The sequence below is a fragment of the Motacilla alba genome, chromosome 17 (assembly GCF_015832195.1).
Source record: "Motacilla alba alba isolate MOTALB_02 chromosome 17, Motacilla_alba_V1.0_pri, whole genome shotgun sequence".
NCBI lineage: Eukaryota > Metazoa > Chordata > Aves > Passeriformes > Motacillidae > Motacilla > Motacilla alba.
The window spans coordinates 2,847,574-2,861,434 of NC_052032.1; the positions used below are offsets into that span (position 1 = coordinate 2,847,574).

General features: G+C 46.6%; 1 protein-coding gene across 4 annotated transcripts in view; it reads right to left on the reverse strand.

Moving 5' to 3' along the window:
- TNC (tenascin C) overlaps window positions 1-13,861 on the reverse strand; it is a 73,188-nt gene that overhangs the window by 15,065 nt on the left and 44,262 nt on the right. The window contains exons 12-17 of one of the 4 annotated variants that reach the window (XM_038156479.1): window positions 12,211-12,483; window positions 10,872-11,144; window positions 8,334-8,609; window positions 6,523-6,795; window positions 4,845-5,117; window positions 571-693 (exon numbers count right to left, since the gene is read on the reverse strand). In XM_038156479.1, the coding sequence (XP_038012407.1) occupies window positions 571-693; window positions 4,845-5,117; window positions 6,523-6,795; window positions 8,334-8,609; window positions 10,872-11,144; window positions 12,211-12,483 (1,491 nt within the window). The remainder of the gene's footprint in view (window positions 1-570; window positions 694-4,844; window positions 5,118-6,522; window positions 6,796-8,333; window positions 8,610-10,871; window positions 11,145-12,210; window positions 12,484-13,861) is intronic. The other 3 variants (XM_038156476.1, XM_038156477.1, XM_038156478.1) reach the window with 3 other exon arrangements.

Here is a 13,861-nt window from a genome sequence, read left to right on the forward strand (position 1 = left end):
CTATATTGTCTAAAGATCTACATCTTTCCTTGTCTTTGTCAACAGCAGCAGTTTTTTTGGTGCTGATGTCTTTAGTGTTCTTTAGCTGTTTCCCTTCAGAGATGTCCCTAAATTAGGTTAAAAATCTGTTGAAGTAGAGGAGGTTTTTGGAGTTGGACACTGAACCAGAATGAGACAACGCTGGGGAGCACTGAGTAAATCATTGCCTGGAAACTTTATTATAAAGTGGATGGATTCTGATTATTATTTCCAAGGGCCATCTTTTCCAGTGTGCTCAGCTCATGAAGTGCCTACAAAATAATGACAGTTTGGAAACTAATCCTTGCTGAAGAGGTTCAGACAGAGACTTCTTAGGAGTACAACCACTCCAGCATCCACCTCTGAGCTGCCTTAGAAGCCCTGCCCATGGGATGTGGACACGGCGTCCAGACAGAGGCTGGCTGCACTCCCTCATTCCTGAAGAAGAGAAAGAGATGATCTGTGCAAGATCACCTGGGAGATGCACTGAAAGGAGGGATGGCAGCCCCCCAAACCCTTCCTGCTCTCCCTGGACCCCCTGTCCCCGCTCACCTCCTGTGACAGGGACGTAGGAGATCCGGAAGGTTTCCACGCGGGAGCGAGGGGGGGTCCAGCTGACTGTGGCAGCATTTTCCGTGATGTCAGAGAAAGAAATTCCCTTGGGAGAGCCGACCACTGTCAGGGGAGAACAGAGAACACACCACACAGGAGGAAAAGGTAAATCATTTGTTTATCAGTCCTTAGTGCTGGAAAACTGATTTGTTTTATCACCCTAAACCACGAGCTGGTGCTGTCAGTGTTCTGCTCTGAACAACATTAATGCAGGGGGTACAAAACTGGAGGGTTTCATTACAGCAACAACCTATTTGCAACAAATTTTCCTTTTTTTCATGACCAGTCCAGTATTGCATACGTTAAAAATACCCAACATATAGAAATAACAGAGATTTCAGTGCTGTAGAAAAACAGGAGGAACATGCACAGAAATGACATTCTGCTACCTGTGGGATGCTGTATTTAAGATTTTTTTTCTACCCCAGTTTCACTAGGAGGATTTTCAGACCTTCCACTGAGTCCCAGAGCCCTCTGTGACACACAGCAGGGACAGCCATGGACAGATCTCTCTTCCTGAGCATGAAGTTCCTAATGCAGGATGCTCCAAGGACACCTGGATTCAGGTGTGGGAGCCCATCAAGGCTCCTCTCAAGGACTCACTCTTGGAACTTCTGTTGCCTTCAAACCAGAAGAAACAAGATTTTCCTCCTGGAATCTCTCTCTGAGCCCATGGTTTTTCTTTCAAGCGCATCCATCCAGAGAACATCCAAGTACAACCATTGTGGGGAAGGCACCTGCAGCTCTTTGTTAAAACTCAGCCTTTCCCTGTCAAAACCTGAGCACTGCACTTGCCCAAATTAAATCAGTAAGCTGGGCAAACAAAGCCCACATTTTACCAAAAATAACGCAAACCTAAACCCAACATATATCTGAAACATTCCAGTTGGAGGCTTAATTAAGATCCTGCAGAACAAGCATGGAAAGGGCTTTGGAGGGATGTGGTAAAGAGAGCTGCCACTTCCAGGTTTACATTGAGCATCCCACTTCCAATCTTTCCAGCTTTTTTTGGCTGTAACCAAAACAACCCTGAGGTATTAAAAAATAAACAGCACACACAGAGCAGGCCATTAGTACAAAGAGGAGAGTTCCCAAACACCAGCCACATGAAGAGGGATGGAGACAGGCTGAGAGCAGGGGAAGGGGGGCAAGAGAAGGAAAAAAAAAATAGGGACTGGGCTTGAAATAGCCTGGAAAGAACGTGCCTGCGGGAAAGGAGTCAGAGGCTGTTTGTTCCACATGTCCCCAAAGCAGCAGGACACTAAATCAGCTGAAAGGCAAGGAAAGAAAAACAACTGAGCTCTCAAGAGAAATGTAAATTATGTCTCTGGAGCTCACTAGAAGTGTTGTGTTGGTGTGGTTTGCTCACGTGGACAAGCCAAGAGAAGAAAAGAATTACAGATAAGAAAGGAAGCGAGGTGGGGTTGGAAAAGCTACGTGGCACAAAAATGTGCTGCTGATTTGGGTACAGGCTAAAGGAAATCAGAGAAAATAAAGAAAAGGTAGGAAATATAGAGAAATTAAAATTAGATTGGTTTTGCTTTACATTATAGGTGATCTGAGGGGCTGAAGAAAGAGGGAAGTGGTGATTTTTATTTTTTTTTTGTGGAGACCAAACAGATGGACCAGCACTTGGTTTGCATACACATGGAGAATTTCAGCCTTTCCCAGAAAATAAAGTCCCCAATCCATCCCACTTGGACTCTGCTGTGCACATTTCCATGGGCCTCAGGCTTGTTTTCTGCTCCAGGTGAGCTGCATGACAAAGAGCAGTAAGAAGAGCTTTCATGTGAGTTTTCCACATCCCCAAGTCCCCCAGCTGCAGCTTTCCTGGGAGAGAACCTGGCAGGAAATATAATGGACCATCAGAGCATCTGTCCTGGAATGAGTCCCAGAGATGGGAGAGATTTGCACCTTTGAGCACAGGGAAATGAAAAAGAAGCGAATTAAATCATCTTCTTGGGCTACCTGAAAGCCAGAATGAAGCAGGCATGGAGAGCAGCCAGTGAGCTCCTGACCTGGTGCTCACAGAGAACCTCAGGTCATCTGTGGGGCAGGCACAGGTGCATTATCTTTATCCTCCAGCATCATCCCCAAAGAGGTGTATGAGGGACAGGGAACTCTCCTGAGAGGCTGCTAAAGCACCCATGCTAAGAGAGGCTGGTTTTTTAGGGATTTTTTTTTTGCCAAGTGTTCTTTCACTCCTAGCAGACTAGAGGACGATGTTCCCTGGCTTTCTTCTCCCAATCAACAGGAAGCAGCAGGTTGCATTTATCACAAATCAAGAGCATGTGAAGTGGTTTGTGATCAACTCAGGGGAAAAAATGCTGTAACAGCATGGCAAAACACCACTGGGAGAAGAGGAAAGGAGCAGCATGAGACTCACACCTCCCACGAGGATATTAATTGGACCATAGATGTGTTGTGATCTCCCAGGGGGGGTTAAATTGCACCTTAACTGAAATTTTACAGATAAATTTCTAAAAGGCACCTACTCTGAGAGCAGCAGTGGATGAATTCCCTCTTCAGGAATAGAAATATTTCCTTGCAACCACACTGGAAATGCTATAAATATCCATATGTTTGTGCAATAATCCACTCCTAAAAAAGAAATTAGTTGGCTGCCTTGGCAGCCACCCACCCAATGTGGTGTAACCTGCAGCCCAAATTATTTAGCTGGGTTTTTGTGGCTCAATTGTCCATTATTCATGGGCTGTTTACAGCTGACAAACATCTCTCGGGCCATTGGCTCCAGTAGGTGACATGTGCTAAATCTCCCTGCAAAGGCTGCACAGGGACATGGTCATGAGGAAAATGATGACTCTCAGTGGCTTCCCATAAATACCCTGGGAGTCACTGGGGATGGGGATCTGCTGCTAACAAGTGCAGTGGGCTTTAAACATCCCTCTCCATCAGGAGCCAACGTGCAGGAGCCTGGCCAAGGGGGGCTGTTGGTGCATGTTCTGCTTCAGGGAAGCCACTGGGGGATTGTGAGGGTGGCCTGGCTGTTAATGGCAGGGATGGGATGACAGGAGTGCCTGAGCCCACAGGCAGCAGGCTGGAGGATGAGGAAGAAGAGGAGAAACTCTTCAACACAGAGGTGATGCTGCCTGGCAAATGCTTCCTTTAGGCATTCCTGTTGCTTTGCTTTCTCGTGGAACTTAGAATCATATCCTGAGCTGGAAGGGACCCCAGGGATCACTCAGCCCCTGCCCTGCCCAGACCCCCCACCAACCCCACCCTGGGCATCCCTGGCAGCTCTGGCCAAAGGCTCCTGGAGCTCTGGCAGCCTCGGGGCCGTGCCCATTCCCTGGGGAGCCTGGGCAGTGCCAGCACCCTCTGGGGGAAGAACCTTGCCCTGAGCTCCAGCCTGAGCTGCCCTGGCCCAGCCCAGCCGTTCCCTGGCTCCTGTCCCTGTCCCAGGGCAGAGATGGGAGCTGCCCCTCGGGAGGAGCTGCACCCTGGTGAGATCTCCTGTATCATCCTTTTCCTTTCCTCCCATAATTAATTTGATTTCAAATTACCACATTTTCACATCAGCAAGCTCAACATTTTTTAAAGACCAAATTTGGCTCACGAGACTTTGCATCATATGCTTCAGGTTTGAATGTGTTTCAGAGTGAAACCATGATTTTGATGTGGAAAAAAACCTTGAAATGCTTCATTCAAAAGTGCCAAAATGAAACGCTTCAGTTATGAACCTGAATCAAAGCTTTGATTTTGCAAAGAAACTCAAGTCAATTTGAATTACTGAGGACATGTTGCTCCTGGTAAGATCAGTCTAAATTAATGGTGCTTAGGCCTTTGCTGATCAAGCCATAAATAAACTTCTCAATGGCCCTGGTAAATTCAGTTTGTCATAACTCTTTCCTAGGGAGGCAAACTGTTGTGTAGAGCTGAGATGTAATTAGTCACAGAAAATCACTGAAAAGGCTGATGCACAGGCAATATTTCTTGGCCCTCAAAGACAGTGTTTTAATTGCCACACTCTGCTGCCTAATTCCTGACCATTAAAGTAATTCAATTAGACCATATTAAATAGACAGTGACAAAGCTTGGGAAGCTGGGACTGATTACAAACAACCACACCACACTGAAGCAGTGACTTGGACAAGGGACATGCAGGAGACAGTTCAGGACACCTCTGGAACAGCACGAGCTGGCTGTGAAAAGGAGCAGGGAATGTCACACTTTTCCCACTGCAAGGACAATACCTGTGGATGCTACTGTGTTTACAGGCTGGGAACGTTGTCCACTGCTAATTCCATAGAGCTCAATCTCATATTCAGTGCCCTCTTTCAGCCCTGTTATATCCTGGGTGCGCTCATGGCCTGGTACCATCAGCTCCAGGGGGTCAGATTTCCTTTTGGTGTCCCTGATTTTTAGAACAAAGCTGTTGAAAACCCCATCATCTGCAGTCCAGGAGAGACGGAATCCATCTGGGGTTGCGTCTGAAACCAGAAGGTTGTCGACCTCGGGTTCTGCTTCTAAAAAAGGAGAAGATAGCAGTGGGGAAAAAAAAAAAGATTTTTTAATCAGCTGATCAGAGACCTGCCTGAGGTCTGGCCATAGCACACTGCAAGAATCCGACCACAGTTCAAAGCAAGGGGAACAATCTGCCAGCTAGTAAAAAAAATAAAAATATTAGTGTTATACAGAAGAGGATAAATGTGAGTGTGTGCAGGCCCATTCTAACTTTCACTCTTGAACAGCAAACCACTGCATGGACACACAGGTTTGTCTCCCACATGCAGAGTTACACATGCTAAAGGTGAGTTTCCTGGGCATTTATCCCTCCCTACCTGTGTGACACATTTATGGCCAATAAAAACAAGCTCTTGTTACAGAACTGCGTGTCTGGAACATTGTCAGACCTCTCTCTGCTAGGACGACAACATAGAAGCCACTGAAAGTTCTTTTTCTCCATGTAATCTCTTATTTCATGCACTTCTGGCATCTGTGATGATTCTGATTCGATTAATCCTTTACTGTGCTCTTATCAGCAAAGGGGAACCATGAAAATTCCTCTCCTCAACAGCACCCTTCAATCTAAATGCAAGAGCTGCTGCCTTTGGTTAATGAACCCCTTCAAAAGGATCCCAAGGGCTGTAAGTTATTAATTACCTGCAAAACACCTCTAACTCATATGGTCAGGCACCATTAGCTAGAGAAATGCTGCTGGAGTGGTTATGTCCTACAGCACCTCCAGTGCAATCCTTCCTTCCACACACACAGCCATTCCTATTTATTTCCTCTCAAACCTCCCACCAGATTCCCCTTCCCAGCTTCACTGCTGCCCAGACAGGAATGTGCTGATGGTTCCGGGGCTGGAGAATCAGCCTGCAATCATTTCCCAAGAAAGCTCAAGTGCTGCTGGAACACAGCAGCTCTGATGGGGTTGGAAGCAGGAGCTGGTTTGAGGAGAGAGGTGCCAGCTTTGGGGTGGCAATGATCCCACTGTGGGTGGAACCCACACAGAGAGGCAAAGAGAGGACGCCATGGGAAGAAGTCCATGGCTCTTCCTGAAGGTCCTGGTGGCTGGAACGTGGGAGAATGCTGCTGTTGGAGAATGCTGATGTGCCCAGCTGTTAACAAGACGAGCTCTGCATGCAGCCATTCTTCTTTCAAGACTTTGTTAGAGGTACCTGCAAGACCAGAAGGAACTTTCACCCCTCAGGCCCCCACATGCTCCTCCACAGGATCCCTCAGAAGGAAACATCCAGTTAAAGGGAACAGAATTCCACTGGTGAACCCATCAGTCACGAGGAGTTACGTGGAGCCACGATGCAGAGAAGGATGCAAAAGCCAAGGTTTGCATGAAACATCTTCCATGTGAGAAGGAGAGTGAGAGAGAAAAGGGTGGAAGGGAACAATTTGCTCACATTGAAATACCTGTAACAGCCAGAGCGCTCAGGGGCTTTGTTTGGTGCCCCTTGGCAAACCCATAAAGCAAAACCTCATAGCCAATGCCAGTAATTAGGCCTTTAAGCTTCAGCTCTCTCTGGGCTCCCGAAAGGAGGAACTCCTGTGGGTCCAGCAGCTTGCCAGAATCCACCACGACTACTAGAAAGTTGTCAAAGGCATTCTCCGATGCCATCCAGGACACTGTGAACCCATAGGGGTTCATATCAGACACTGTTAGGTTTTCCAGTGGGGGCATGGCCTCTAAAAGAAGGGAAGGTGCAAAAACACACACACACACACAAAAAGAAGACGTGAAAAACATTGCAAATTAGAAAGTGTCACAGATTCCATCAAACAAAAACCACATTTCTCCCCCTAGTGTGGATCTAATAGTCAGGACCATAAGATGAGGATTTTCAATGGAGCTCAATTTTGAATTTTTCTCGAGGATGTCTCAGCACCTCCTCTCACAAGCTCCACTGAAAACCCTCCCAAGTTCCCTGTGCAAGCAGGTTTCTGCTGCTACCCTTGCACTGTAAGAAAGTTATAACCACAACTGCTTTAGAAATGCCTCACATAAAGTTTCAATTATTTTTTACTTCTCTCCACATCAGTGCTTTAGGGACAAGCCTTAGTTTGGGCATTCACAACTCCTGTATTTTGCTTCTCCACCTATTGCATGTGAATATCTCCAGAGTTAGTTTTTAGTGCTGGAGGGGTCAGAGGTGCCAGAACAGGAACATTAATCACTCAGGGTCACAGCCAGTGCAAATCAGCTGCTGCTGGGCTCTGCTGACAACTTAAAGAAATTCCACTGAGGGCTCCTTTTTCACATCAGTGTGACATTTGTCAAAGTGAAAAGATGTGGAAAACACTTCAGAATTTATCCACTAAGTCTCAGGAAAAAAAAAATAAAAGGCCACAAGGTTCTCAGTGCATTTTGCTCACTCAAAGTCTGATAAGTCAAGTAGGAAGATCAGGTGGCTCTGCTAAGCCCTGGCTTTGATCCTGGAGCCCAGGCACTGCTTGTATTTCTCCACAGTGTTTGTCCAGCCTTGCTCTGTTGGCTCAGAAGCTGATTCAGCCAATCTTCTAACCATTCAAAACTCCACTCACTTCAGAAAACACCAGTGAGTTAAAGGCAGAACCCTCTCCTGAAAAGGGCTTTGGGTTTGCTTTTGACATTTCACAAACACTGAAACAGATTTTGTTAGAACTTGCCATAAAATTCCCCTCTGAAGTGTTAAAATTTGGAATTCCTTATGTATTAACATTTACATATTTGAGTATTCATTTTAGACATATTTTTTGCATCTTATTTACTTCTAATCAAGCAATCTCCAAGATTCACATTTTGGGTAGGTCTCTGGAAGGGAACATCCTGGGACAGGAGGTGTTCCACAAGCCAGTCCTGTCTGATGAACTTCTGAGCAGCAGGACTTATAAAAGATTATCAGACATGGGAGAAAGGCTCCAGAGGGGTCTTAATGACAGAATCATGGAATCACAGAATAATTTGGGTTGGAGGGGACCTTAAACTCATCCTGTTCCATGGGCAGGGATGCCTTCCACTATCCCAGCTTGCTCAGAGCCCACCCAACCTGTCCTTTTAACTCCCTTTAAACTAATCCTGCTCCTAGGAATTTTTTAAGTTCAACATTCCTGTTCTGACCCCTCCTTGCAGCAGGTTTGCAAACAAACCCATCGCTGCAGGCGAGATACTCCCTGCTGGGGAGATCCTTTTTGGGATACGCATTTCCCTGATTCAAGAAAGGGACTCCAAAGCTTGGAGCAGGTACCTGTGGTGACAAAAGCAGTGAGGGGCTCTGTGTGGACACCTGCCCTGGTGGTGCCCTGAATGTGAATGTCATAGGCAGTGTGGTCTGTGAGGCCTGAGATGTGGGCACTGCGGGTGCCCCCTGGCACCGTCAGCTCCTGGGCTTCGTGTGCCGCCAGGGAATCTTGGACTTTGATAACAAACGTGGCAAAGGGCCCATCTCGGGTGGTCCAGGACAGGTTGAAGCTGTCAGGGGTAACGTTTGTGAGGGCGAGCGTGCCCAGCTGTGGCTCAGCCTCTGGGGGAGAAAGGAACACAGGTGAACAGGCAGCTTTACTCAAGAGGGTGGGGGAATCAGCAGAGGGGGGTTGAAGGTGCTCAAAAAGAATGTTTTAGGCTTGTTTTGCTGTGGTTGAATAAAATTAAAATAAAATAAAATAATAGTTTTTTTTTTTTTAAAGCAGCATAGCAAGAGTTATTTTCTCAGGTTTTGGAAAGAAGCCACTGAAATTAGTGCTGACTTTTATATTTTTTCAATAAATTTTCTTAAATAAACTCAACTTGCCTAATGAAATCTGGGCCTGGTTTTACAGAAGCACCAAGAATATACACATACAAATTGTGGAAATTCCACACTGGGAATTTGATGGGAATACAGACCCAGAGCAATTCCAAAGTAGAGAAAGTTGGATTCAGGCAGGAATCCTTGAAATCACAGACCAGGTTCTGTTTGGTGTTTCTGTTGCCTGGAGTTGTAGATACTTCTATTTTTGGACACTGATGTTTATGAGGGATTTCAGGGATTATCTCAGCACTAATCTCAGGCCAAAACCTCCCTGGACTCCACAGATAAGGTGTTCCTCATCCTCTGATTAGGCACAATCAGAGAATGTCTAATAAACAATAAACCCCACACCCTGCTCTTGCTCTCCTTCCTGACTGTTCAGTGGTCAGGGCACCTCCCTAAGAAGCCAAAACTTTCCTTTTCTGCTGGAGAAAATTCAAATTCACATCTTTGCCCTGCCAGGAGAGAAACTTGTCCTTCAGGAGAGGGAGAGCTCCTTACCCATTCTCTTTTTAAACTTACACTTAGCACAAAAATCATTAAAGTTTCATTAAAGCCCAGAGAGAGAACAAACACGACCCAACAGTCAGAGGGTCAGAGAATCCTGTGTTTGCTCTCTGGGCTGATTTTCTAATTTTTATGTTGCCAATTGAGTAGGAACCAAGAACACCTTGGGAAATGCAGCCAGTGAGACACAGAAAAATAATGATGGAAGAGTGATCCATGCTGGGAGAAAAGTCAGAGAGAGGATCCCACCGACAGAGAGTGGTGAAAGAGTGAAATCTCTTTCTTTGCTAAAACAAGTACTGCTGCAAGATGTTCCAACTTTTACTCCCATCCCTCATTGCAAGACTTTTAAATAATAATCCACCTCATTCTCTGGAATTGACTGGGAAGAGGCGAATGGAAGTGGCCCCGATTAAGAACACAGATGTCACAGATGTCATGCTATCAACCAGTGACCATGGATGCCTTCATGGCCAGCAGGGAAGGTACCACCATGGTGCTCTTGAAGACAGGCAAGGAGATGAAAAAATATCCACAAAGCAAAACAGGCTTGGGTGGAAAACCCAGGAAATTTGAGCCCTCAGCCCCACATGCAGCTCAGAGAGGGCAAAAGGAGCCTTTCCAACCTCATCCTGGCATGGCCACATTCCGTCACATGCCACCTGCATCCATGGTCAGGCACATTCCCATCATGACAGCCTGACTCCCAGGAATGTTACATGCAAAATGAGCTGGAATCATCTCCTCAGGCAAGTCTTAGTGATCTCCTGCCATCCTGGAATCACCACCACCCAGGGAAACAAGACAGGCTGTGGAGACTCAAAGGGAGCAATGCAAGGGACAGAGTGGTGGGCTGACCACCAAGAAAAGGGAAATTTGTTTTTTGAGCCCTGCTCTGTGCTGAGAACATAAAAATCCTGGGCAGAGAAAATATCAGAACCAGCAGAAGGTGGCCAGACCACTCCATGCAGTTTGGGTTGAACATTTCACATGCGGCACGGAACGCCCACCAGAGATGCAAATGCCTTGGGAGACATTTGGGTTTAAGGAGGACAAAACCGACATGCAGGAGCCTCTCCAGGCTGAGAACCACATGAAGGCCTCTCTCCCACCCCCAGCAAAGCAAGTGAGGGTGGGATGAACAACTTCATTCAAGATCAAGTGCAAAGATGCTGAGTGAAACACATCAACCATCTGGAGCAAGGCAATTATATATACACTGAACTTGCAGAGAGGTGTGTATATATAAGGAAACCATCACGGTTTACTACTGCCTCTCTTAATGCTGGGGGCACCTTTTCAGCCTTTTCCATTGCCAGAGATCTTTTTCCAAGCCCTCTCAGTGCATTTCAGCCTCCCCTCGTGGTGATCTCCCTATAATTCCCCAAGGGAATGATGATGAGTTGGAGCCATGTTTTAGAGCAGTTCGGTGGACAGCAAGAGAAAGGAGAATAAAAAGCAAACCTGGAAGGTGAAACAGTGAAATACCTGTGGGTGCCATGGCTGTCAAGGTCTGCCCACCTTGCCCATCAATTACCCCATGGAGCTGGACTGTGTAATTGGTGGCAGCTTTGAGGTTGGTCACTACAGAGTGCCGGGAGTCCCCTGGCACTGTGAGCACCAGGGAGTCCAAGGGGAAGTCAGAGTTCCTGACTTCCAGAATAAAGTGGTCAAAGGCCTTGTCCTGTGCCTCCCAGGCGAGTGACAGGCTGTCTGAGGTAGCATTTGATACACTGAGTTTGCTAAGGAGAAGTTCCTCTACTACGGGAAGAAAAACAAATGGAAACGTATCACAGTCATTAAAAGCCAAAGCAATCAAATAAATTAATTGAGAAGTTTGAATTCACACGACCACAGGTCACAAGGGTTACCCAGCTTTGTGTTTCCCTATTATTCCCATACCCCTGCTGCCACCCTGACCTTGCCACCCATCATCAAATGAGGATAGTCACAGTCTGCTGCTGCTGGAAATTGATATTATATTATCTGATAGCTGAGATTTGATGCTTTGCTTTCCCTGACCACATCACTCCATTCCTATGACAAATCACTATGGCAACTTTTCCTAGAGGGGCAAAATTTGGTGGAGGTGTTTAACAATCATAACATGAGCCATTATCTGCCTACAATAACAATGTTCTGTTTCTGTAGTCCACTCCTCACTTCCCACTCTCATCCTGAACATTTGACTTCCCTGTCTTTTCTGGGAAAACTGTCAACTGTAAAACCTTGAAATGTTTAACGTGCCAACAACTCAGAGCCTGCCTATTCCCTTCTCTGACATCAAGTCAAATGGACTTTTCAATCTCTCACCCAACACAATCTGAATAATTGAAGCTGAATTTAAGCAGTGAATGTGCCTTGCAGGATTGTGCTGGCACAGACTGAAGCATGCCTGACATCTTTTGGGAGAATCAGGGTAAATCTGTGTCTAGAAATCAGCTTTTCTGAGAGAAGCTGTGTCCTCTCTGAGCTGTGGGACAGATGCACGCACAGGTTGAAAGGTGAACATAAGGAATCATCTCCTGCCTGGTTCTTGGGATATTTGCTTTGCTTCTCTTCTGCCTCAGAGGCTACCCCAACCTTGATGTCTAGATTCATTGTGTGAATGAAATCCCAGCACGATGGGATTGCCTGACTTTCTGGATGGGACGATGGCTCAACATTCCCAGCTCACAGTGTCCTCAGCCGGCCTTCCTCGTAAGGTGTAGAGACAGAGGGCTGGGAAATGGGTGGGCTGTGGGGTAGCTGAGGGCAGGCAAGGGGGCACAACCTGTAAGGAAGAGTTCAAAAAAGCAGAGTTAGCACTGAGGTAGGTTTTGTGTACCTGTGGTAGCTGCAGCACTGATTGCCTGTGTGCGGAACCCACGAGAGATCCCGGAGAGGTAGACAATGAAATCAGTGCTGGGAGAAAGCCCTGAGATATGAGCAGTCCTTGAGTTGCCTGAGAGGTTGAACTCCATGGGCTCCAGCAACCTGTTAGAATCAATAATTTCAATGGTAAAGACGTCGAAGTCCCCGTTGGAGGCTGTCCAGGAGAGGTTGAAGCTTTCGGGGGTAATGTCGGAAACCATTAGCTCAGCAACGCCGGGCTGCTCTCCTGGGGAGGGAAACAACACCCGTCAGAAGGGCCCCCCGGCCTCCTCCTGCTCTCAGAGGCTCCTCTCTGCCATGCTGGCAGCACTGCCAGCTGGGGAAGGGGTTGTGAGTAAAAGCTTGCTACGAGCAGACAGGTACTAAGGGGAGGAAATCAAATGAAAGCGTCGCAAAATGTTAGATAAGAAAAAAAATTAAAATAACATTTAAAACTATGGTTATTTCCCTTTCCCTGTGGGAGCAGCCATGTCTTTGAGGTCTGAGCATGAAAGCAGATGCAAAAGGACTGTCTTGAATGCCCCTGGGGCATTTGGAAAAGACAGCTTCCAGTTGTAGGAGAAGCTAAAACCAAAGCTGTTGCTTTATCCAAAGGAAAATCTTGTGTTTTGTTTACTCTTCTACTTTCCCTTTCAGCTTAAGTCTGTGAAAGCTGGCTTGTAATTTTGGAGCTGGAGCCAAAATGCAAAACAGGGAGAGATGCCTTGGGGTTTCTTCCTCTCTGCAGACATCCCCGTAGCGTTACAGGAAGGTTCAGATATTTTTGAACAATTGGAAGTCCCCAGAAGGGAAGATTTTGAAAAGCCGGGTACTGAGCTTGACCCAGAAAGGGAAGGGAAAACCTCAGCAGGGCATTTTCTGCTGTTTTCACAAGGGTAAAGGAAAGGAGCTCATTGCATATTTAGGCAGGACACCCATGATGTGTTTCCTGCTTTGTCTCTTTGTCCAGCACATTGCTCTGCTCTCCATGGGCATCTGCTCCCAGCTCCTGGTGAGGACTCTCAAAGCTCAGCACTTCACTGGGACACAGCACAGACATTCCTGCCCAAGCCAGGCTGCTCTAAGCACTACAGGAACAAGCAAGCTCTGCTGCACTTCATGCTTTAATTCTGATTAGTTCTCACAGGTGCTTTCATCCCTTTCTGTGCTGGTACTGTGGGCTTGGAGGAGCCTGGCACCAGTCAGCTCTGGCTATCTCACAGAGACAGGAGGGGACAAAGGGCTGTAGGGGAGCCCAGAGGCAGCAGAAATTGTCTACAAGAAATTATCTGAAGGAAAGGCCACTGGTGCCCCTTTAGTGCAAATTAATTCACACTGTTCATTACAGTTATCACAACAGCTGGGAGGATCAGAGAGCCACCCAGCAGAGATGTAAACATACATTTATCTCTCATGGTCAAAGCCTGTGATAAGCTCTTATTTCAAACTGTTGCCTTTCACATGAGGAGCCAAAAAATGATTTTGGGGCCCTTTGCAAGCTCCTGATGGCATAGAGCTCACCTGCCTCCTTTCAGGCCAGTTTTATCCCAGGGTAGTTCTGCTGAATTTGATCTTTTGCATTATATCTTTTTCAGGCCAGACTGTTTCATGATCTTAGATGGCTT